This window comes from Haliaeetus leucocephalus, unplaced genomic scaffold (genome assembly GCF_000737465.1).
Source record: "Haliaeetus leucocephalus isolate CR32 unplaced genomic scaffold, Haliaeetus_leucocephalus-4.0 Scaffold773, whole genome shotgun sequence".
NCBI classification, from domain to species: Eukaryota; Metazoa; Chordata; class Aves; order Accipitriformes; family Accipitridae; genus Haliaeetus; species Haliaeetus leucocephalus.
Window position 1 is genome coordinate 4,586,398 of NW_010973209.1, and position 24,618 is coordinate 4,611,015.

The 24,618-nt window shown below is 47.0% G+C and overlaps 1 protein-coding gene across 1 annotated transcript in view; it reads right to left on the reverse strand.

The window, feature by feature from the left end:
- The window catches only part of GRIK4 (glutamate receptor, ionotropic, kainate 4), a 138,082-nt gene that overhangs the window by 77,031 nt on the left and 36,433 nt on the right, over nucleotides 1-24,618 (reverse strand). Inside the window, exon 2 of the mRNA XM_010581433.1 lies at nucleotides 1,841-2,005. Within this exon, the coding sequence (XP_010579735.1) occupies nucleotides 1,841-2,005 (165 nt within the window). The remainder of the gene's footprint in view (nucleotides 1-1,840; nucleotides 2,006-24,618) is intronic.

The following is a 24,618-nucleotide window of genomic DNA, read 5'->3' on the forward strand; positions in this document are numbered from 1 at the left end:
GAATGGAACTAAAAATGCTACTGGTTCTTTCAAAGACACAGAAGGCTCAGGCAAGTAAGCAATTTTTTTTTCATTTCCTAGGACGCTCGCTGGGAGATTTGGGATACTTTCGGGGCAAACTGGGAATGCAGTTGGAAACCCAGGCAGTCCCCATCCCTTCTGCATGGCCTGGCCAGTGAGACTGGATTTGCCCTGTTGCTGTGCCAAATGAGGGTAAAGCAGGACGCGCACAATCCTGAACGGATGGGAAAGACCAAGAAAAAGTTAAAAGAGATGAGGCATCCGAAAAGGTGGAGAACTGCTATTTCAAATAGTCCCTGTGACGCTGCATGTGATGATCTTAATCTAGACTGCCTCATGGGTGACAGGCTCTATAAATAGACATACAGGTACTTGCTGAAATGCACTTTATTAACTGAACGCTTCTATAAATAATGCAAACGCTAATTCAGGAAATGAAGGAGCAATCTGCTGATCTCGCAGGCCTATTGAGCCCGTTCTGCCAGTTATCCGGAGACCTGCTCCTGAGCAGCGCAGGGTGTGCGGCTCCACAGGGCCTCCCAGGCACAGGGATGCTCAGTCTGTGCAGAACAAACACCAAAGCTGTGTGAAAAAACAGCCTGCTCTAGACCACAACATACTACCACACCTTTTGGGGGTACTCTGCAGATTACAGAGGCTTGGAACAGAGAACCATTGGGAAATGAGTCTAATATCGCTATTATTTAAAATGATTTCTCCAGCTTTTTCAAGCCAACTTGTAATAAAAAATTATAGTCCTCCCTTGAACTCTAAAGGTCGTCTTAAAAATTATTCTAAAGGGAAGCTATCCTATTCCAAAGGATTTTCCCTCTTACAGGAAGAAGCTATTATAGATCTTTTTGGTTTCTTTCACTCGGGCTCCTGAGAGGTCTGTGGGACACGGACCATCAATTTCTTTTTTATTCATCAGTGTGGAGTTGACAAGTTGGGCATCTAGAATAACAGTTATAGTAGAGACCTGTTTGCATTAAAGGACTTTAAAGCAACGCGGGAAGTATACTGCTCCTTCAAAATTAGCTCTTTCTAATCCACATGATTTTAAACATCACTTGAAAACTTCGCTTTGTGTAAACAAATCCACTGCCAATCTAAAGCACTGGAAGAGCTATCATGTTTGCTGACACACAGCGTTCCATGGGGTTTTAAAAATAACTTAATTGCACTGAACTTGCCCAGAGTCTCTAATTTGCACACCATTAAGAAGTACTTTACAAAGGAGTATCACCTCCTGTATCATTACCTCTGTTTATTGACACACAGATTAAAGAAAATAATTTGTCCCAAGCCGCTGAGCTGAATGGTGGCAAAGCTTACCGGGGACCCAGATCCTCTTAGTCCATGCCAGGGCTCACCTCACAACACCACGCGAAATACTCAAACGAAAACCGGTCTCAGCGCTCGCCCTCTGAGCCTAGACGTCCCCTTATATGCCGTTGTGCCCCTGCAGCGGGTGCGCCCAGGCAGGGCCTGCCCTTCCAAATGCACAGCTGGCACCGAACGCAGCTCGAGTGCTGCTGAAGGTCCCACTCACCTCCCGAGGGGATGCTGCACCCGCACCCAGACCGTACCGAACCCCTGCACCAAACCTGACTGCGCTCGGGCAGAGACCCTCTTTCATGCTCGCACGTGTTGATCTTTCAAGTGCTGATAGAGGAGCAGAGAGGCGCTTTTTACCCTGGGTACCCGCCTTGACTGTCACACAATTATCCTCCGCGACAAGTGCAACAAGCCAGACACCTCCTGCGAGCCGGCAGAGGGAAGAACTGGGGAAGGACCAGCTACACGGAGGGTTACTTACTGGTTTCTGCCGTCTCGTACTCGCTGTCTCGCAGCAGCTCAAAGATGTCCACCTCCACTTTGGCTTTCCCCGCCCGCTCGGGCGCACGGTTGATGCGGTTCTTGGCCAGGGTGATGGAGAGCCTCTCCCCTCTGCTGCACTCCATGGGGTCATCCAGAATGGCAGCTGCGGGAGCAAAGGTGTTGGCAGCGGTTAGCCTTGGCGGGGACCCGTCTCGGGTCTCCCCGTCTCCCCCATTCCCAGCACCCCTTCGGGATCTCCGCCGCCACGGAAGCGGCCGCCGCGTTGGCACTACCGCTCCTGCCGCCGCTATTGTTAGCGCGTCCTCCCTCCCACGCGCGGCCTTTCCCGCGGCTTCGCCCACCTCCCGGGTCTTGCCAGACACGTGGGCGGCGAAATCTCTGCAGCAGCGGCTGCGGTACCTGCCGGCGCGCTGGAGCACGACACGGCCGCCTACGCTGCTGGGGTCCTGGAGGTGCCCAGCACCCGCTGCAGCCCTGGGTGCTCCTAGAGAGGGGCGTCCAGCTGTGCAGCCCCAAGCAGCCAGGATCCCGGGCACTGCCTCACATCCCAACAAAGGAAGAACGTCCCCAGATAGCCTCAGTTCACTCGTTTGAGAAAGCACTGGTACGGTGCTGATAGCTGGAATATTTCAGGAAGCATGTGGGCAGCCGTGGGTGGGAAGGGACAAATATTTTTCAAACAGAAAAACTTGACTCTTGAACTCAGCTCCTGGGCCTGCCCACTCAAATCTGTGTTAGGCAGAGGGAGATAGTGCGGGGTATTATTTTTATTTTTTTGACGGAAGGCACAAAGAAATTGGAGTCCAGCATTAATCACAGTGTTTCATTACGAGCTGGCACAACTTCTGCACCTCAGTGGGTTTATCCTTGCTAATAGGAGGTCTCCTCCCAGAATGCAGCTATTCAGTTGTACCTGGGGAAGAGCAGCATTGGGTTTTATTGTGTATATTAGAAAGGCACCAATGCTTATCTTCCCTTCCCAAAAATCGCTCCAAAGGGAGCAAGGCCATTCAGAACTGCTCGGGTGTAGACAGAGTCGCAGCTCAGCACCAAATCAGGCCCCGCACCGCGTAGGTTCGCAAAGCAGGGATTAGTGGGGCTCTGCCGGTTTTTGTGTCAGGGAAATGGGGAACCACAGCAGCTAGGTGCCTTGTTGAAACTTTGAAACACGTCATTGTGCGGCTGCAGATTTGGGGTTTGGGTTGGTTTTTTTTTTTTCGATAGGGAAAACCAGAGTGAAACACGTAAATCAGCTGGCAGCTGAAGTAAAGCACATCAGCTATAAATGGGAGGTGTCCTGCCCCCCTAAGAGCAAACACTGGAAGCAGAGTGCAAGGATACATATATTTTTGAAGACATAGCTAACTGGGACCACTGTTAGAGAAGCATGGTGATGTAGTGCTGTAGGTGGGACTAAGAACATGTTCCTCAGAGGGCTAGTTTGTGCCTTGAAGGTCCTCATTGCTCCCCCAGTTCATGGGCACCGATCACCCTTCATTGCCACCAACATACGGAGCCTCCGACACAGCCCAGCCCAGTGAAGAAACCTGTCTTAGGTTCAGGCTTCTTTCACTTTGGCTTTCCTGCCCCCAAGACTTCCTTTGAACCAACCCCAAAACTCAAAGCATAGCCCAATTTCAACAACAAACTTGCATTGCGTTTCGGGGCTCATTTCTCAGCCTTGCTATGCTCATCCCAGCAGGATCTCTACTCTCATGACAAAATTGCAGAGCACCTCTTCTTTCCAGTCCCACCCTAACCCCAGCTGTGGAAGGTAACTAGAGACCAAATCCGCTGGTGAAGCAAAGGTAGCCCACACTAGCCTGATTTACTTTGTACCCCGATGATACCCACTCAAGAACTCCTTCTCTTCCTACTTCTCCCCAGTTTTATGGGAGCTAAACTGAACTCAGTACTGATAAAGAAACACACAGCAATACTTCTTGTACGATATGCACAGATGTCTTGGCGAACACTCCCAGTCCTTCAGGCGACACCATCTCCTCTGCTCCGCTAACATGCAAGCACCATCATTATCTGCAAAGCTAGGGTACTTAATCTTAATCTCATTATGCAAGAAAAAAGGTTGTGCTTTCCTCTAAGGCCAGGAGCATGGATCACAGGTTTTTTAAGACATTGGTATGGCTGGTGACTGCTCTTAGTTACAGAGAAGCTGGGAGAATAAAGCGCCCCAACAAGCAGCTTGCTCGACGCCCCACTTCTCTAGGAAAGCAGAAGGAGACAGAGAAGGAAGTCCTCATACACAAAACTGTCTGATGTGCGTAAACTTTTCACCATGGCCCTGTTTCCAGGAAATGGTAAAGCAACGTACTGAATCTGATGAACATCACAAAATGCTGCTTACGGTCCAGGTGCTGACATAGCACAATTAAAGATCGGGGTGGGGGGAGTGTATGTCAGCATTCTTAGATTCATTATTTTGTAATTTAAAGCTTCAAAATCACTAAATTGGACATTTTCAAGTATATTCTTCAATCACCAGTTTTCAAAAAAAATTCACTTCCACTAATGTATAGTTAAATACATTTTAAAAATACAAGAGTCAAAACCAAAGCATTTCAAATAATTTCCTCAGGCCACCTAGACACAAATGTTTGCACAAAGGTTTTTTGTCTCTATTCAGGATGGGACTTTCCATTCTTATTTTTGGAAATCTTGAAAACTTCCCTTCAGCTGAGGAAAAAAAAAAACAATCCACCAACAAACCCTCTTCCCTATTCAGCTCTGAATGAATTTGAACTTTGCAGCAGCTATGGGAGCAAATACATGAGAAAGGGGAAAGTGCTCGCAGCAGGTGGCAGGTTTTGGAAAAGAAAGGAACACAGCTGGACAGCCTGAATCCCAGGATGGAGGTGGTGGTGGTCGCACTCCTACAGCCCAGCCACTAATCAAACTACATTACTGCTTCCTATCCCCCTGTGGGGCTTGTGATAGAAAACCAGCAAAATTTGTTCACTTGCATTTTGGGACACTAGTTAGTTTTACCCAATATTAAACCAGCCCCCAGAACAGACTAGGTAATGAGACTGAACTAATCTTTATTTATTAAAGCTAGCAGATGAAAAAGGTCATTTAATGTTTAAAAAAGGTTGGTTTTAAAACTTCATGTCTTGAGACGCAGTGCCAAAGCTCATCTAATAGTAGCATCATTAAGTATGAACGAAAATCTTTATAGAAATTCCCTTTCATCTATTCCTGTCTATTAAATATGGGAAGATGCATCAAGTAAATCTTTAATCCTGAAAACTTACAGCAAAGTCTTTGAACTTTGTTGGCCTCAAAAATCACTTCTATCTTCCCCATCATAATAAATGTCTGCAATCTAGACTGCCTTCTCTAAGAATTATGAGAAAAATATTTCAGAGGGAGTCAGGAGCACCTTGGTCTGCGATGCCTGATTCAGGGCTGCTTAGGATTTCACAGGGACTGAGAGCCAAACAACTTCAAGTGAAGTCAGCAAGGACTGGCAGAAGCTGAGCTTTTCTCAGGAAGAGCTGGCTGGAAACATATTTTCCCACAGGATGTTCCAATCCTGATAGGTAAACATATAGTAATGATTCTTTCTTTATTCAATACGCCCAGGTTCTCCTTACGCTTAACACAAAACCCACAAACCCAACAGGCTACAAACCAGAAGAGTTTATTGCTTTGGATATGCATTGAAAATAGCTGGGTTAAAGTTGCTGAAGATTCAAGCAACAAGTGACTGTGAATTTCCGTCAGACGCAGATTTCAAATGCAACCCTCAAAGTTAATGATTTAACAGCGAGAACCAGAAACAAGGTATTACTGGTAGCCAAAGAAATGCAAGATGACGTGACGGTGTCCTCTGAGAAAAACAGATTTCATTGAGTTTCCTACAGGTCATCCTCACCTCAGTGATGTCCCAGCCCTCAGAGGCGGGCAGACACGATGGGGGACAGGGAGGCAGGCGTCGGTGCTCTCTGACGAGACGCCTGTGTACGCATGCACTGCGTGCCCGTGCGTTAGTACACATCCACTCTAAGCCCTGCCCTGCTGAGATACAGCACATAGGCCATCTGCAAGTGCCTTGGCCAGACAGGAGCGGGACAAGGAGCTCCCCAGAGAGGCGGATTCCTTAAGCTCCATCCACCCTGGCCCCACATCACGCGCCCCCGAGGCTGTCCCCACGCAGAGGGACAGCCGGCGGCGGTGGCATCTGGCTGCAGCATCTTCACTCCACTTGAGCAGAGCACAGCCACGGCAGTACGAAAGGCAGATGCTCAAACTCTTCTGCCTTTTCTCCTCTTACCCAAGAGGAACTTCTCCAGAAGGAGGAAGAAGATTCATTTCTCACTCGGAACAATCCGGTCCTACTCCTTTTCACCAGAGCAGTGAATGGGGGGACAGGCAGTGCTGTCAGCTTGGGTGCTTTCAGCGGTGGAGACAGCTGTGTTCCTGGAGCTGGGCAGAGACAGAACAACTCATCCTATTAGGAGCACCAGCCGGTTTACAGACAACACTGAAACTTAATCCTTTCCACCCTCAGCTGGGTTTCAACCAGTGCTAAAAAAGCAGAAAGCCTCCCTTCTCCCATTCCCCCAAGCCATGTGGCTCCCCAGAGTGCCACCCGCCACCAGCCAGATTCACAGCATATGCACTCTGACAAGCCTAATGCGATTGCAAGTTTTACTACATATCACTACTTAATTCATGATCCAGCCAAGATCTAATGAAGTAGCATTTTTATAACAATAACAGGGAACAGATGTTACAGGGAGGTTTATATACCACTACAACAAACAGCTTTCAGCTGACCTTTCCCCATTAACTTTATTAAGTATTGCTACATTTTCTCAGATGCTTTGCATACCACTGAGATGTAAAGCCATACTCAGAAACACAATTGCCATCTCAAGTCGCCTCTTGAAGATGCAGATTTAGCAAGGCACTGGCTTAGTAAACATGATATTTCACTGTTCGTAACCTGTCCCTCCAAGTTAAAAAGATACAAAGCTGTGTGCACTATTTCTCAGGTGTCTCCTCTGACAGGTTAAGATCACACCTACAACCTCTTCTGATTTATACTGTAAACACACTCCTCAAATCCTCTATGTTCCCATTATGAATAGGCTCCCAAATTAACAACTGTAACCTCAGTTCAACCAGGTTTAGACACCTAGAAGGTCCAACCACTGGAGCTGAGCAGTCCTTAGTCTCAAACCCAGGAACCCTTCAGATCAAAGGCATACCAGAAAAACGTACCGTTCTTCAAACACCACTGTCCTGCTGGGGAACACTATCCTCAGGAGATGACATGGAAGAATCACCCCACATCTCCCCTTGCTGCTGCTCCCCAACCACCTGTGCTATCCTTATCAGCAGAGACCCACCTGCAGTTGCCACTGTCTTCATTAACCCCACACTAGCTCCAAAACCATGAGGCTGCAGATTCATCTGAGGGTCAGCTGATTAAAAATGGTTGCAGGATTGCCTTATTTTGCACATATTTTCCCTCTGCTGAATACGGTGTCAACCCTTCAGGCTGTCAGTACAGTAAAGGAATAGAAATTTGCAGACTTCCTCATTACAGGGCTGTCAAGTATAGCTCCAGTGGAGAAACAGGTGGGATTGTGTTTCCGTTATAATCTCTGAAGTGCTGCTTAAAAATAAAATAAAAAGTCGTCAATATGCTATTACTCTGAGAGGAAAGAGGATCTCATCAAGGAAAAAGAAAATCTAAAAACATAAACTCTCCTTCACAAAGAGACTTGATAATGTTTGTCTGATCAGTGTAGCAGAGGGCTATTTATTGCTCTTGGCCAACATTTGAAATCTGCATTTAAATGGAGCTTCCCTCTCATTTCTGCTATCCAGAGAGAGTGAATTCAGGGGAGAGAGAGAGAGAGGCAAATTTGGTAAAAACAGCAGAGGGCTTTAGTTTCTACGGCTTGAAACACAACCTCTCTTTTCTCTTCTTTAATTGATTTGTGTACATAAAATCAGAATAACATTCTCTGAGACCGTGAGTTTCCAGGAAGGCAGAGAATGCCGTCACACTTCGCCGCCGTCCTCCCTGAGCCTAGGAAGGTGACAACCTGTCAATCACACTGGACCTGTCACAGCGCTGGGATGCAAAGCCTCAGTGGGGTCAGTTCATCTTTGTGCCCCCGCAAACATTGTCCCTCTGGTTCAGGCAGGTGAAAGCACTGCCAGACTCCTCCTCCCTCCTCCGCACACACCTACGTGAAACAGAGATGGCTGTTTGTATCCAAAAAGGGATGGGAGGGGGGGAACACACTTTCAGCTGCCATTCTGAAAGCAGGCATCTGCAAGACAGGTCGCATCTCGCCTCTCACTCCTTTACTTCACGTGCGGGGAGGAAAACACACTAATGAGACAAGGTCCTGCTCTTCCTATAAAGATCACCTGCTTTTCTGAATACAAATCTCACTATAAGGCAGCCAGCAAACACCCTTAGCAGGAAGACAGAAGCAAAAGAGCACGGAGGCATGAGAACGGGGTCTGAAATGGAAATGCCCTGTCCAGAGCTGGCTAATGCAATCTGAAGCCATCCTCTCGTACAAAAGCAGGGCAGCAAACCGAGGTCCTTTAAAGCCAACAAGGAAACTCCTACGGGTTTCCACAGCCACAGAATTGAGGCATGCTGCAGCTATGGATAAAGTCCTGATCTGTGAACTCAAATAGTGTGTTTGCAACCAGGTAAATCCCACTTAATCCCCTGAAAAGCCTGTCAAGAAACTTCCCAAAAACGAGGAGAGAAAAGCAGGGGGAAGGAAGAATGATGAATTTAACCTTCCTGAGGTGTAAGGTCAGGGCTGCAGCAGGGAATAAATGATTATGGCTCCGAAAGAAAGAGATGGGCAGGGCCTCCAGCAGGACAGGCTGGAAAAATGAACAAGAAGGGCTCTCCATCTCACATGGGCAGGGTTTCGTGGACAGAAAGGGAAGGAGGTGAAGGCCTAATACTAAAATTGAATGACAGGAAGGCATGGTGGGACACCTTTCACTCAAGGCATCCCAGGAGCCACGGACACTGTCCAGGGATGTTGCTACCAAAGGCACACGGAAGCAAATGGGCACCAGCAGCAAAGAGCCTCCTGGGGGTGTCAGAAATCTTCCAGCAAGAAAACAGGCAATTCCAGCCACCAAGAGCCTGTTTCTGCACGTGTGTACATGGTGTGGTGGGATGCCTTTTTGTTTCCCTGAAGCTTTGCTCACAGCAGGAGGTATTCATAACAGCGCTCTCTAGTACAGATTTTCTGCATCTCTGAAAAGCCTATCTGTCAAACTGGACTGCACTTTGCCACAAAATTTAAGCTACTGGATAAACACCCATATCCACACAAGGTCAGTCTAAGTGCCTAAATCTTATTTTCTTAGGGAACCAGCCTAAAAACACTGACTGAAGTTGGGAACATAATTTTCCTGTCTGTCTTTTGTTTCAATATCAAGTTGAGTTTCAAAAGGAAGTTTTCTGCCCGTTATCATGGTCTCAGGTGACTGGCAGCAGCTGTGTTTTTTAGGAGGAGAGCACTGGGAAGCCCTGGTGGGGCCCGTAAACTTGGCAAGACCAGGAAACAAGCAAGAACTTAATTAAGTCAGTGGAGAGTATAAATACAAGAGAAATAACCACACAAACCCCAAGTGCCACTTCCAGGCAAACAAAAAGAATGAGGAAGGAAGAAAAAATGTGTAAAATTCCTAGTTAAAAAAAGAAGAAAAAAAAAAAACAAATGGGGAAAGTCTGCTAAGATTTATAGTTATAATCATAGATTTTAGAGATGGCAATGAACAATGCAGTGGTGGGACTCCACATTTGAGAGCAGGCAGCAGCCACTGGTGTGGGAAAGAGCCTGCCACGGGATGGGGAGGTAGGAAAGGAAAAAGCTGCAGAACCCCAGATGACGCAGGACGCTTTCCTGGTCACACACCCACAATAAGCATCTTCTGTACCTACAAGACAGATGACCACAAAAGACCAGAGCTCCATCTCCAGAGGTAGGGCTATATTTCAGCAGCAGCCAAGGCTATTCCAGCATACACACAACTCTCTGCAATACTTTGGGATTTACTGATTGACAATGATGTAAGGAGAGCAACATTTCCAAAAATGACGCTTTGCCTCTTGCAGAGGCAACCATTTCTTGAACCTCCAGCATGCTTCAGTATTAAAGGAATTCGGGGCCCCTCTAAAGCCAGTGAATTTCCATTTATGTAAGTGGGGCCTTTAGTGACTATTTTCATCTTAACCCTTCCTGCGATCTTAGCATTTACAGTGCATTTGTTCTTCTTTCAGCATCTCCCTATTTCAAGGATGCTGGGCTTTTGGCACCACTTGCTGATTCTTCCCAGGCTGGCAAATACCAGTGCATTGCAGAGGATGCACAGCTTACACCAAATGATGGAATACATAAGTGCCAGGCCCCAGTTCTAGGCTTCCCCCAGACAGCTGATTAATTTCATAGACAGAGATATCAAATAGCCTTGGATGTATCCCCAATGTCAAGGTGAAAAGGGGAAGAAAAATTGCTGTAGCAATGGGATCTAGGGTTTTGCTTTCACTAAATACCGAGAGCTTACAGATATTTTGCACCAGTTCTATTCTTGTTACAAATCGGTAGCCTTTGCTACTATTACAAATCTCTAAAAGATGGATCCAAGGACAAGGACCTACCATGCTGGATGTAGATACCAGATATGACAATTCCTTTAAATATATGACACAAATGATAGGTGGAATTACTTTCATTCTCTTATGATCGATGAAGAACAGAGGCACAGAGAGATAAAGCGACTCCTCAAGGTTTTGCAAAACCACATGGCAAATAAACAGAGTTTATTTATGTTAATATGCCAAGAGACTTCAGAACCCTTTGTTTAGCACCTTAGCCTTTTTACTTACTGCCACTGAAACTTGACACTTCTGCTTCAATGTACAGGCATCCAAGTGCATCACAAAAGCCAAGTGAGCACTATTAACAGAGCTCTGGGGAGATGGGAACCTCCAGAAGCAGCAGCATATTAAAGTAAACATGTATGAAGAAAAGTGAAGACGAGGGTCAATGCTCCAAGGCTGAGCACAGCCTGGATAGAATATTCAAACTACGTTTGGAGCCTTTATAGTCAGTGGAGAGGCTCAGGACCTACAGAGGGCAATTCAGAGCACCCAAATCTGGTAATAATTTGTCCCTAACAAGCTGGCCTTTAGAGTGTCTGCTCTCTATGCACCTGCTCCATGGAAAACCTCACTGCCTACCTATCACCACCTCCCTATCCCCACAGTGCCCAGATGTTGGTGCACAGAAGTGCAAGGAGTGCAAGAGAGTGTGGCCTAAGAGTAGGAGGTTATCACAGAGAAGCTGAGAAGAAGATAAACAAGGGTGGGAAGAGGTGACATTGGAAACCTCACCCCTATCGCAGAAGATCCAGATGTATTATACTACATGAAAGAGTTTGATCCAATTATAAAACAATGACACCCAAGCCCTTCACTGATGTGCCTCAGGATTGTTTTCATCTCTTTGCTTTTCTGTTAGAACAAACAACTTTTCCTGCTGAGTCACACTGAAATGAGATGCTAAAGAGCTGTCACACCAGATGTGGAAGCCCTTCAGATCCAATATCCATCAGTCTACGCAGCCTCTATTTATTTATTTTTTGCCATTCAGTCTTCAGCAATTTAATAGGTTACTTTAATGCCTTCCTGCCTTTCCTCTTTAGTGTGCTCTCCTCGCTGCATTTTTTTTTTCCCCAATGACTTCTTCCCCTGGCTTCTGGATGGGAAAACAAACCAGGAATTTTCTTTTCCCTGGATTCTGACATGGTTTTCTCTCCCTTTCTACCTGTTTTATCTTTCTTTGCTTGTGTACAGAGTGGCTCCTGTTCAACCCCAAATCAGCACCTGTGCCCACCTGCCTTGCACTGAATCCACACTGGAGCTGAACGCGTGATCACAGAATGTCAGTGCCCGAGCCAAATGGGCACTTCTGAGACTTAGAGCTGAACCAGCTCAGCCACACCACCGAGATTCCCAGAGGTCCATCTTCTGCCTTGAGCACTGAGCCTTCTGGCACCTCCCACAAACTCTACCGTCTCTAACACAACCTGTGAGTTTCCTAAATACCCACCCTCATGATATCTCCATGAAGCAAAGAAATACTACCATGTCCACTTTGAAGAGGTCAAGAAACATGTGGATACTCAGGAAAGTTAAAATTAATTAAGATCTGAAGGTACTGTGCACCAGTTACAGTACATTAAGCTCTCATGTGGATGCTCTCATTTGGAAAAAAATAGCAGCCCCACTTTATTGTTAGATTACTTTTCAAGAGAAGGGATCTACAGAGACCTAAGTGACTGAAGTGATGCACAGTAACATCCCCACTTGAGGCAATTTGACCTAGCATCCTCTGGAGACCATCCCTATGGGGGGTGACAAACATTGCCTGGAGAATCCTTGGCACAACAGAAAATAACCACAAAATCCTTAAAAGTTACTCAAACTTTTTCCAAAGGATCTCTGAGGTTTCTACTACAGTGCTCTTCAATGAAGGTAAAGAACAACTTTTAGGCAAACAGCTTTTGCTTTCAGCTTGGGAGCTCATTACAGATTCCCCTACATCTGTGTAACGTGGAAAAGTTTTAAACATGCTACACAGTAACAGGAAAGGGCAAGTGAAGAGGAAGAAAAGAAAGCAAAAGGCAAGGATAAAGAAAAAGCTCAGCTGCATAGACTAAATTAAATCAGACACAAAAATTCTTAGTGAACAAGGTGAAAGAAACCCAAAGGAAAAAGCTCTTCCAGGCTCCCAGACGCTAGGCGTGACGGAAGAAGCAGCACACTAATGCAGAAGCAGCTGGTAGGATTGGAGAGGAATAGGTACCAACTCCGGGTCAAGAATGAGACATACCAGAACCATCCGCACTTGTAAAGCAGAGGATGAGTGAAGTGAATTACATTCCCTGTAGTTTGTTATGATGTTTCTTAGAGAGGATACTGAATTAGGTACATGAATGCAGCAAGGAACTGGATCAGGTTCACAGTGATAAGCCTAATTAAATAACAGCGTTATCCATAGGCTGTGGTTTATGTTATAAATAAGCAACAGTTATGCTGACTAATTAAAGTCATGGTTCAGATCATTAAATCCTCCTCCTTTCAACCACCTTAATGAGGATACCTGCAAGTGCTGAATCCAGCCACAGACATTTTGACACTTGCGAGCCCGAGTACACAGCAGAGGGCAGGGCAGGAGGACAGTGGATCTTGCCAAGGAACCCTCCCACCGTGAGAAGGCTGGGACCAGCTTGCATTTCAGTGGGTGGTCCAGGTTCCTCCGCTGGGGGTTTGCTCTTGCTGCTGTCACATGAAGAGTTAGGGTTGCTAACCGCAAGGGGCACCACATTGCCACTAGTTCTCAAAGTCTGTAAAAGGCATCTTAACACAACACTGAAAACATCTTCGAGACAGCAAGCTGTGTCAGCTGCCCTCACAGATGCAATCCTTTTTCATTATCCCAGCTAGCAGAACTTGCCTGGAGAAACACGGCTGCTTTATCACCCACCTCAGCCTCTTCCCACGTGAGAAATGTCCAGGGCCACCTCCGGGACAGCAAAGTGCTATCTCACCATCAAACACCTAGACCTCCCCTCCCCATTACCCACTCCCTGCCACCCCTCTTACTTCATGCATCACAGTCCGAGTCTCCATGCTCAAGCTAACGCCATGCATGCAGAGTTAAAGGGGAAAAACCCTAGCCCTTATGAAAGACTTCATTCCGTGAGACTTGAGGTTTAAAGATAAAATTCCCATTCAAACACTGCTCTGAACTGGGATGAATTGAGGCTCATGTCTAACACTTATTCTAGCTGGAATATTATGAAAACAGAACAGAACCTTTCTCCCCTCTTTTTCAACTTTCTGCTCCTTCCTCCCACGGCCTGAGAGGTTTTACACAGCTCTGTATTTCAGAGAACGGCCCAGTTGCTCTGAAGTGAAAAGCCAGCTTGGAAGGCTATAGTTTGCTCAAGCTCATCTACCACATCCACTCACAAACGCAGTGGTTATTAAAAATTAGAGCTGGTCAAATTATTGTTATATTTTGACCACACGGAGAATATTATTATCATCCATCCCTGCCACCCCCAACCCCTCCCATGAATCATTCATGAATCTGTCCTGATTCCTGCAAAAGGGCTGGGCTCCTGCTTTGTGCAGAACATATTTTCTGCCCACGGAGCACAGCCACAGCCCGTTTGCCTTAGCTATACCCAAACACAGAAACAGCCTCTTGGCTTGAGCTGACGTGCCAGGGACAACCCATGTGGTGCATGGCCCATCACCCTCTCGCGTGACCACGCATGGACAGCCATATGGGTGGAGCGTGAGTGGCTACTCCTGCCAAAGGCCGCTTGCAAATCCTGGGATGGGAACGTATGTGATTTGGTTATATGATGTGGACACAGCTAACATCAGGAGAGAGGCAGTCCCCAAGTACAGCCATCGTTATCCTCTTGGCTCGCGCTGTTAATTCACCCTGTACTTGCAACGACACTGTAGTCACCTTCCACCAGTGTGAATTACAGGTGCAGAACAGGAGCAGTTCTCTGAAACTACAAGATCATGTCATCTGTTTGCTTGCTCCTCTTTATGGGATGTGAATCAATGATGCTGAAATGGGACATTTGACATTGACTCTGGAGGGAGCCAAGACAAGGCCCTAAGTCACTAATGAGCCCATCGAACGTTCCCAACAAATTCTGAGAGGATGATTATCAGCTCCTTCATCTCTCCCAGTCTCTTCCCTTTTTCTTAACACAATCTTACCAGACTGGGAACTGACTAATAACAATAATAATAAAATAAACCTCATTTACGATCAGTTGCAGAATTTGGGCTATTTCCTCCATCTATTCACCATCACAGAAATTGCCTTTTAAATGGATAACAATGATTGTGAGGGTCAAGTTATTACCTTGAAACCTCACATTTTGATACATCCAATGTTGTTCTCTTATATAAATAACAGTTATTACTGTAAAGTGATTTTCCTCTTTCTGTACTTCCAAAGAGTTCCTGCAGGAGATGGCAAAGAAAATGGGTTCCATTAATACTACACTTAAGCCCTGTTGCTTTCATACTTCAACTCCCATCATTAATCTTCTAATGTGTCTTTAAACAAATGTCATTTATTCCACAACTCTCTGGCAGCTATTCTTCCCTGTCTTCTACCCTCCCTTTCCCCCAATACCCTCTCATGTGAAGTAGGAGCTCTTCCTCCTCTGACTCATCAGTGGGTGTTGTGCTCCTGCCAGTCAGGGAAAAGCATTTCAGCTCTTGTTTAGGCAGTTTGCTGGTAATTACAAGAAAAATATGAGAGCCCACAATCAGGAAACACACATCAGAAGTAGCTGTGATGGGAGGATTTCTGTCCTCCCTGAAACCTTGCAGTAAGGATCACAGGATGACTTTGCTGAAGAGGTTGTTCTAAACTAATCCTAGGGTGACAGGCACCTCAGCAGAGCTGGGTCCTTGGGCATGCTCTTAGCACAGGGAAAACGTTGCCTCTGGCACACAGCATCGTCTTTTGAGCGTACTACCAATGCAACTGCCAGATGCCTCTTTTATCTGATTTGATGACAATAAACAAGGCTGTTCTTTTCATTACACAATCACCGTGCAACTGAGTCTGCAACTATCAACTGTTTGCACAGGACTCCGAAACAGCCTATATCCCTGCCTGCAGTGCTCCAGGCAAGCCCCTCTGTGGCCCTTTCTCAGCAGTGAGAGAAGTGTCACCTCAATTTCATGGGGAGCAGAGGCAGAAAAAGGATACAGCCCAATTCTGCAGTGACATTTAGATGCCAATCCTGCCCCTGAGGGGGTAAAATCCCTCCTATTTCAAGGAGCTAGTCTCTGCAGGAGTTTTATCAAAATGGGAGTCATGCACTTAAAAAGCCTCAAGGGTCTAAAGGACCTGCCTGTCGTGTGGGAGAGGGAATTGAATGTGCACCTTCCAAATCCCAGAGCACAGAGCCCTGCAGCAGCCCTGCCCCAGCCCAGGGCTGGCAGACCTCCTCTGATGCTGCAGTGCACTGAGCTGCACCCCGTGGTACACCATGCACCAGCCAGCACGGCTCCGCTGGCATCGCTGGGGTCCTGCTCACACTGCCGAGAGCACCAGGCCAGAATGTCCATCCAGCATGGGGAGGACATGCTGATCTTCTAGCAAAGGCAAAAAAAAAAAATGTTTTCCAGACTAATTAAGCTGATTAAGGCTAATTACGCATTAGCCATGAGGCACATGGGCACAGAACCACAGTTCCAGGAAATGGTGCTACATTCTGCTTACAAGCTCTGTACTTGAAGACACAGCACCCACAAAGCCATCCCCCTTTCCCCATCCCCGTTTGCCAGGAATAATTGCTAAGTCAGTCCCTCAGGTGAGCAGTCCCCCCTGTACAACGTGCAGGCATTAGCTATGGCATTCTCAACAAAGGAGGATCCCTCACCAAAAAACTCATTTCCATAAAGGGGTTAACAACAAGACCAAGCCATGAATGTGAACTGCAGGCTACCCACCTTAGAGTTACTGACTTTCCCCTGCATCTACCACCGCTGGCACCAGAAATAGCAAAGGTTAGTATTTTGAGTTACCTCATGTAACTTCTGGACATCTGGACTTTTCTGTTTTCTCCTCCTCCCCCAAGAGTGATGACATTCCCTCTGCCCTTTCTCAGTTACAGCCTCTTCTTCATTATCATCTGTCAAGTCCAATTAACATGTGCACTGACATCAGGGAAGATTATTTCTGAAGTCTCCTATGAGAGCCAGTTGACAGGAGCATCCACCCTTGAGAAGTGCAAGTAAACTCCCCAGCAGCTTGCCATCGCTCTTCACGTGATCCTCCCCAGGGAGCCCCAGACTACGCAACGTGCATCTTGCAGCATTTGCCTTTGGTGGCAATGAAGGACGTTTTGCATGTTGGAGAATGTCCACCTGTGACTGCTTTTTGAAGCTAGCAGCTCAGGATCTCTGAGGTACATTGACTAGACACCTACCAGTCGATCAGCTTTTCAGCAGTCTTGAGGGTTGTTAGGTATGGAAGGAGCAAGATGTCCCAGTAGCTTCATGCTGGAGTAGCCCCTGTGCAGAGAAGTCACCACGATATCTCTGTGTCACTGTATCACTTCGAATAAGGCTTAACGGGAATAAGTTGCACAGAGGCCTGATGCAAAGCAGTGGGTACGATAACTATTTGCTGTTTAAGCAGTCGCCTCGATCCTTGCTCCGATGAGCTGCTGGCTGTATAGCACTGCTTTACCCCAACACCTCCCAAGGGCAGCGGGTGCTGCGGTGCACCCTTGCAGGCCCGGAGGAACTAACTCCAGCAGTACCGGCGAGCCTGGGCTCTGCTCCCAACAAATGTCACCAAACCTCACGAGGAAGATGCTCCCCATCCTTTGGCTCTCCCCAGCTCCTGCTGTTCCGATGGCCAAAAGGAGGCCTTCAGAGTTTCCCAAGCGAGAAGAAATTATACTTTCCTACCTTTTGCCAAAGTTCCACCCCTGCTTCTGCAGAACCAAGATCATCTCTCCTTTCCCAGTCAGCTGCCTACCGGGATAAAAAAGATTTCAGGCCAATAATTTGGTTGTTCGCAGGTGCCTCCTCTGAGCTGTTTTACTCCCTCCAAACTCAACATGCCTTTCACAAAAAACGCTTGGCCATGTTTCCCATGTTCCTGATTAAACAGTTAATGAGGACTCTGGATAGAGCAAAATCAACAGGAAATTAAGGCAACATGAGCCACTACATCCCTCCTATTTTAAACAAGAGAAAGCACAGGAAAAAAACCCAAAATATTTCCGTCAAGAAGGGCGGCAAAAAGCTACAGGGGAAGAGGTAAAGTGCTAAGGACACCGCTTATCCTGGGGAACACATACCACAGATGTTACACTACTGTGTATCCTTAACATAATGAAGCACGTTAATGATCAGGAATATTACCCGGTGCCAAGTAATAGCCTGAGGTCATCTGGGAATAGTTTCTAATACAACAGGTTCTGACTATGTCACTTATGCAAGAGGTCATTTTTTGCTGTTTTGTTAGATGGATAACTTTGCCGCAAGGTTGTGGTTTTTCTTTTTTGTTGTTTTTGTTTGTTTGCTAGAGAAAGGTCATGTAAAGACAAAAAAAAAGAGACAGACTCAGATAATTTTTTGGCACAAGAACCCAACAATGTCTTCTAGGCCAAAATGGTGATTTTCAAATGATGAAAAAACCCTGAAATTTCTCATGAAAACAAGCTCAGTAAACAGTTTTTTCAAAGGCGCAGAGAGGGCTCTCATTCCATTGGAAGTCTCTGAATGCACGTTTTCTTTTGTGTTTCAGTATTTGTGCAAGACCTGGTATGTGGCTTATGAACAGAGCTGTGAGATGCTAAAGTACAAAATAAAGGATATTAATCACTTGGCCGTGACTTTATTTTTCATATAACCAAAATCTAATACGTGTTTGCGTGTATATGCATAAATAAACCACGGAAAGACAACTTTTGTTTAAAATCAACCAACAAGCTAGCGAGACTCCAGCCCTACCAAGAGTTCTGTCCCATTGCTTCCAGGAGCTCAGAAGCAGCCGCCCTGTCTCGCCTCACTCTGGAGCAGGACCTCACAAGTCCCAGACTCCGGGACCTCCAACAGACGCTCCTTTTGCAACTATCTCAAGAGCAGTGTACGCACATCCCAATTTCCTTGCCTCAAACAGACATTAAAATCCACCACGTACCTAGGCTGAAAAGGTTGGCAATACCCACGGCTCAACATTGAGAGCTTCAATTAAATCAATTAGCATCCCCATACATGGCTAATACTGGAGACATAGGAGAGGTTTTATTATCCAAATAGAAAATCAGTTTGTGTGTCCAGATGGTCACTGGAGGCGCTGTAATTACCATACTATCACTGTAACTCTGTGTGTTTGGGCCCGTTTCAATGGCACCAGCCCTGTTTATCTGCTTGGAGGAGAGCCTGTGCCATCTGGGCAAGACGAGGTTCATTGTCTGCCTGGCATCCATGGGATAAACACAGCTCCCCCACTCACTCAACTGCCATTTATTAATATTGACTCTGAAAAGGGATGAGAGTGACAGGGGCAGACTTCTCACTGAAAAGCGGTTTAAGAAACATCTCGGCACAGAAGGATGCCCCGGGAAGGTGCTGGACCGGGCTGCGCTGCACACCAGCAACGGGCTCTGCACCGCAGGGCCAGCTCCCCACACCTTGCTGCCCTCCTGGCTGCAAAGGGGATCCCCGGGGCTCTCGGGAGATGACAGGGGCAAGGTATGGAGAGAAGCCTGCCCAAAACCGTAGCCCCAAATCTCCCATTTTCAGCTCCTCATCATGAGCCTGCAAGCACTGAGGAGCCAGGAGGGTTTCATCTGCGCACCACCACCATCTCTGATCTGTTCTTCAGGACAGTTCACTGGTTTTAAAAAAATAGTGGTTTTTTTGAAGGCATGAAGCAGGAGGCTGCTGAGCTCCTGGCTGCCTGTCCGTACCACCACTCTTCCCTAGATGACACAGCCCCTGAAAAGGGAATGAGTGAACGGGAGCCTCTAAGGCAGCTGAATTAACTATCTATGCTTCCTGTGCCACAAAGGTGCCTAAAAATGATGGAGGTCCGGCCCCAGCCATAAAGTGAGCAGAATGCGTGCAGGACAGGCTCAGCGTAACTTTTGAATGCACACTTGCTCCCCTACCTCTGGTTATAATGACAGGAAGGAAACACTCACAGCCCGTTAAGTCTCCAACTACTGCTAAAAACCTCCCATTAGTCTCCTCCTGTCATCTCCCTGTCTGAAAAAGCAGGGGGATAATCCTCCTGTTCTGGCACACTTTATCTAGTCCAACCGCCAAGCAGCAGAGATTTTCCCTCATTATGCATCTATGCATTAAAAACACGTGGATACGCAGAGGATAGTTACTGCAACACAGCTATTGAAACCAAAAGAAGTGACAACACAAAAATGTTTGTCTGTGTATGAATGAAAAATATTATGAAAGGAGCTTCTTATTAGAAAGACGACGGGAAAAATCTTGCAAGACATGAAGCCCAATGTAGTTCTGCTAAGAGTGAAACAGGTTACAAAAGTGAGCCTGTGAAAATGGAAGTATCATTCTCTCCTGACATGACATTGCCTCAATTAAGTTTTCTTATTGAGGTAACCCAGAGGCAGCACAGCGAGGTAACAGATGGGAAAGGCTGCCTGTGAGGGTAAGTGCAGGGTTTTCCTGTCTGGAGTTACATAAAGCAATTTATTGTTCTTTTTTTTCCTTGCATTCAGTGTTTCTGACGAGGTCAACAGGGAGGGAGCAGAGAAAGCCTGGATTCAGATTCAGATTTCACACATCAGAGGGGAAACAGTCAAATCGAAAAAGCTATGGGAGCAGTAACTGAGAAATTATATATGTGCTTTTTCTCACCTCCAGCCCTATTTCTTTATTTTCTTTAAAACTGTCACGTTAACATAGTTTTCAAGAAAAAAACCACATAAAGCTCTTCTACATTTTCCAGCACAGTGCCCTGATGGTTTGCACCAATAAAGCTGTCTTCCCAGCTAGCGCCAGGGCTTTACCCACTCGCCATGAGATCAGGACGTCTGCGGGCACCCACGGCTCTCCCTTGGGAGCAGGCGTTCCTGCAGTGCCCCAGGGTCCCGCTGCGGGCCAGGCACAGCTGCCTGACGGGGTCACAGCTGGGAGATGTTTTTAGAAGATGCTTTTAGTTTTAAAAACTGGGAGAGTTTTTAGAAGATGAGCAAAGGCAGGATCTGAAGCATCAACCCGACTATCCCCAAGACAGCCTGCAGCCGGCAGGTATTTTGGGGTCCTTCCTTGCTTTTCCTTTCTTATGTAGCATCATCAGCTGCCTGAGGTGCTTTTTCAGTAGCTGGCCGGAAAGCTGCCAGTTTTCCACTCTTATATAGACATCACAGAGCTTGCTCATCTCCATGTTGCCTTCAGGCTATTGCAGTGGGCTTTCTTTAGAGACAATCCTGAAGTCGTTCCAAAACTCCCTCCCATCCCCACTCTTTGTATTTCACATTAAATTAATCAACAGCAATAGAAACTTGAATCCCTGCCTTTTAAGTTTCTGAGCTCATTCACTTTTAGGATTTTCCTTTCCAAAAAAGCTTATTTAACCTGATGTCCTTGCCCTTAATTCCTCCCGCCCCAGGAGACAAAGTCGGAGATTTGGCACAGATTTGCCAGGGCCCCAGCAGTCTGTCTGCAGGGGAAGCCAGCAAAACCCACCGCTCTCCCGTGGAGAGGCTGGAGGACTCATAACCTGTTCAGGATTCACCTCTTTCCTCTGTGCCCTGGCCCTTCTCTGGCAGCTGAAGCACATTGACTCAGTATCAGGGGAATGGCAGCGATATCCCTCTATTAAGAGCCTGTCAGCTTCCCTGGGCCTACAGTAGCATCAGCTGCTGCTCTGGAAGGCTTTTGAGGAGGTTTATGGCTTGCTGCAGTTAATCCATTGGCCATGCAGAACCTTTGGGGGGGTGGTGGGGGCTTCCTCGGCAGTTTTCCTGGTGATAATCCCACATCCAGGGCTGGCCGCATGTCCCGCTGTTCCACACGTTAGGAAGACCCCAGGGGATGGAGCACAGCCTGAACACAGCCAATATGCAAGCATCTTCAGAGGCTTTCCCTGGCCTTGTTTATTTATCCTTTCGCCTCCTCTCTTATTTTTGTGGCTGCTGCTAATTTTGTGCCCCCACCTCAGACCCTCCGGAGCTGAGAGCTGCACCCCTTCCTCCGTTAGCGGGGACGGAAATAGTTTCCCCACCAAGCAGAAGCAATACGAGCAATTTAATTTCCTGCGTACCTTTCGTTTTAGTCGTGAATATATATTGCTTACTTAAAGGGGAAAAAAAAGAGTCACATGCCCTGCAAAGCTTCCGCACAGTTTCAACTCTCCAGCAGGAGGGACAGGTAAAAGTTTGCGAGAGACAGACCTATGCTGGTGACAGAAACCCAAGAAAATGCTCTCACAGCCCAGGGAAGTGGGAAGGCAATTCCTGGGCACAGGGGACAGCAGAGGGTGATCCCCGACCCCTCCCAGGTTCATCCACTATGTGCCTGCCCTGAGAGCCAGCCCAGTGGGGTTAATGGGACATCCAGCCCAAGCCCTGCCCCTGGGGAGCAGACAGGGCAAAGACACAGCCACCCGCTACCAGCCGGTAGCGACCCAATCCGGTGTTTTGATTATAAAAGGGCAAAAATCTTCATGATGGCGATGAACAGACTTTACCCCCATATATGAAAACGCACCAAGCTGACTGGCGGTTATAGGCGCAAAAATGCATCCACGGAAGAGGCACCAGGCACAGCAGAGCACTACTAGCTGCCGCTGCGGCTCTGCTCTCCCTGCGAGGCTCGGGCAGCCTCTCAGCCTCCCACACAACCTGGCATCCAGGAGCTAGCAGAGCAGTGTTTGCAATACTTGAGTCGATAAGGTTAATTTAAAAATATGAAAACATGTAGACAGAAGAAAGAAAAAGAGAACACTGCATTTCTTGCTCCCCATGTTATCTCACTAAAAAGATCCAGATAACAGAAAACACAATGAGCAGAAATATAGATTTGTTATTACTACTATTTGTTGCAGGGCCAAGGGAAGACTGTAGAAATGCACCTTCTCTCAAGTACAGCCAAACAAAGCTTCATTCTTTATTGATTTCTGGAGCGGGACTACAATTGACAGATGTAATTAGTCCAACAATGACGAAAGGAAAATACTTTTCCTTATAGGTGCAATTATGGACACCGCTCTGTACTTGCCCTGGACCAGATCTCCACCTCTGAATCCCAACCAGCCAAAGTTCGGTGCTGACCCTAGGACTTCACTAGGGAAGCAGTCTCAGGCTTATGCACACACTAAGACTTACGTGGGACTAACAGCCTAGCTGGAGGTGCTGTCACTAGAGGATTAATGCTGCCCTTATCCTAACATTCACTGTTGACACCACTCAAATCTTTTTCTCCCTGTCAAAAGCCACCCTGGCTTCCATTAAAACCAACTCTTGAAAGCAGAGACTGGGGGGAGTGGGCAGGCGGTGAAGTTAAACCCGTGATTTTTCCAAGGAGCCCAGTCAGCTGAGGCATCTAACACAGGACAAGATGCTGGTGAAAAAGGACCCTACGGTGGAGCTGAGGCTTTCTATGTACAAACAGCACCTGGTCCTTGGCTGCATCCTGCTCTGTCTGGAGAAGCCAGTGCATCAGGTGCAACCTGGGGCTTAAGCAGGACTTGGGTAATGCCAAGCATGTGCCCCCTGGGAGGGAATGAACAACCTTTCTGTAGGAGCTCAGGCACTGGCAGCTCATGCCTTACCCTCTCCTGTGTCTGAGAGAAGACCTAATGCAAAGAACAGATTCACAAAACTACGGCTGAAGCAAAAAAAGTAATACATACATTATGTACAGCAAAGAACTGTCTGAGGCTACCACACAAGTAACGTCACCTCAAATCTTTTATTTCTCCTTTTTTAAAGCAAAAAATAAATGACATTTCCTCTTTCATCTCTGCTACCAGGTAGCCTGTCTACATAGATGCTTGAAATAAATACATTTAATTTCAGGTGAGGCTTCCCATTACAAAGTACTGCAAAATCTATGGCCTGGTTTCAGCCTGGGATAGATCCAAAGATGAGCACACAGTGTTATTAACTACAAATAAATGTGGAGGGCAACAGGGCAGAAGTACTGGTTCTCTCCATGAGATATATTTCATTCGGGGGCTATTCTTTGAAGCATTTCAACCTAGGAAGCTGCATGGCAATTACTTCCCCCTTTCCATTTTGGGGTACAAATATTAAGAGACTCAAATGCTATAGATGAGGAGGCCAGATCTTCTGTATCCGAGGCCTATTTAAGGTCACCCCTCTTTTTACAAATGCACCACTTCCATCCAAAGTCACGTCTTGCATTGAACCTGGACCAGCTGCTTATGCTGCCTCTGGTTTCTGCTAGAGGCACAAACTTAGGAGCAAGGACTGACTCTCATTCAACATCAGTCAAACCATGCTTTTGTGAAGGAACTTTCTGTACGCCACTTTCAAAAAGAACACTCCAAAGAAGGAAATTATTTCCCAGTAAAAATAACTCCATCACAGTGGGTCTGCCAATCCTCTATCCTAAAACACGGGAGTTCAACATGCACCTTAGAGTTGGGTTAAAAAAAAAGAAAATTTTTTTTTAAAAAAGGCACTGGGGAAATGCAGTCCCCCTGAGGTGCTACAGGAGCACAGCATCGCTTACCAAACAGCTCAGAAAGATGCAGATGGGCCGCCTGTCTCCCTGCGTGACAGGAGTTTTGGGCAGCTCACCAGCGACTAACGAACGAGTGGCAGGAGGCTGGATGTTCCGATGGCTCGAGGTGGCAGCTCGCCTTACCCTCAGACAGGGCAAAACCCCAGCACAAACCAGAGTGACCCCCTGCGTCACTGCCAGCCGAGCACGAGGGCCAGTCCGGGCGCCAGCGCCATGTCCCCGCGTTGTCACCTCCCTGCGTCCCGTGCAGAGGCCCTGCAGGGCAGGGCAGGGCAGGACAGCAGGGCTGGCACAGCCCCGAAGGCGCCGCTTTGGTACAGGAGATCAGGCGGCATCAGTACGGGCCTGGCTGTCCCCCACGCCAGAGCCACTGCTCCCTGACTGCATGCCACATTTTTAATTTCCTCTGC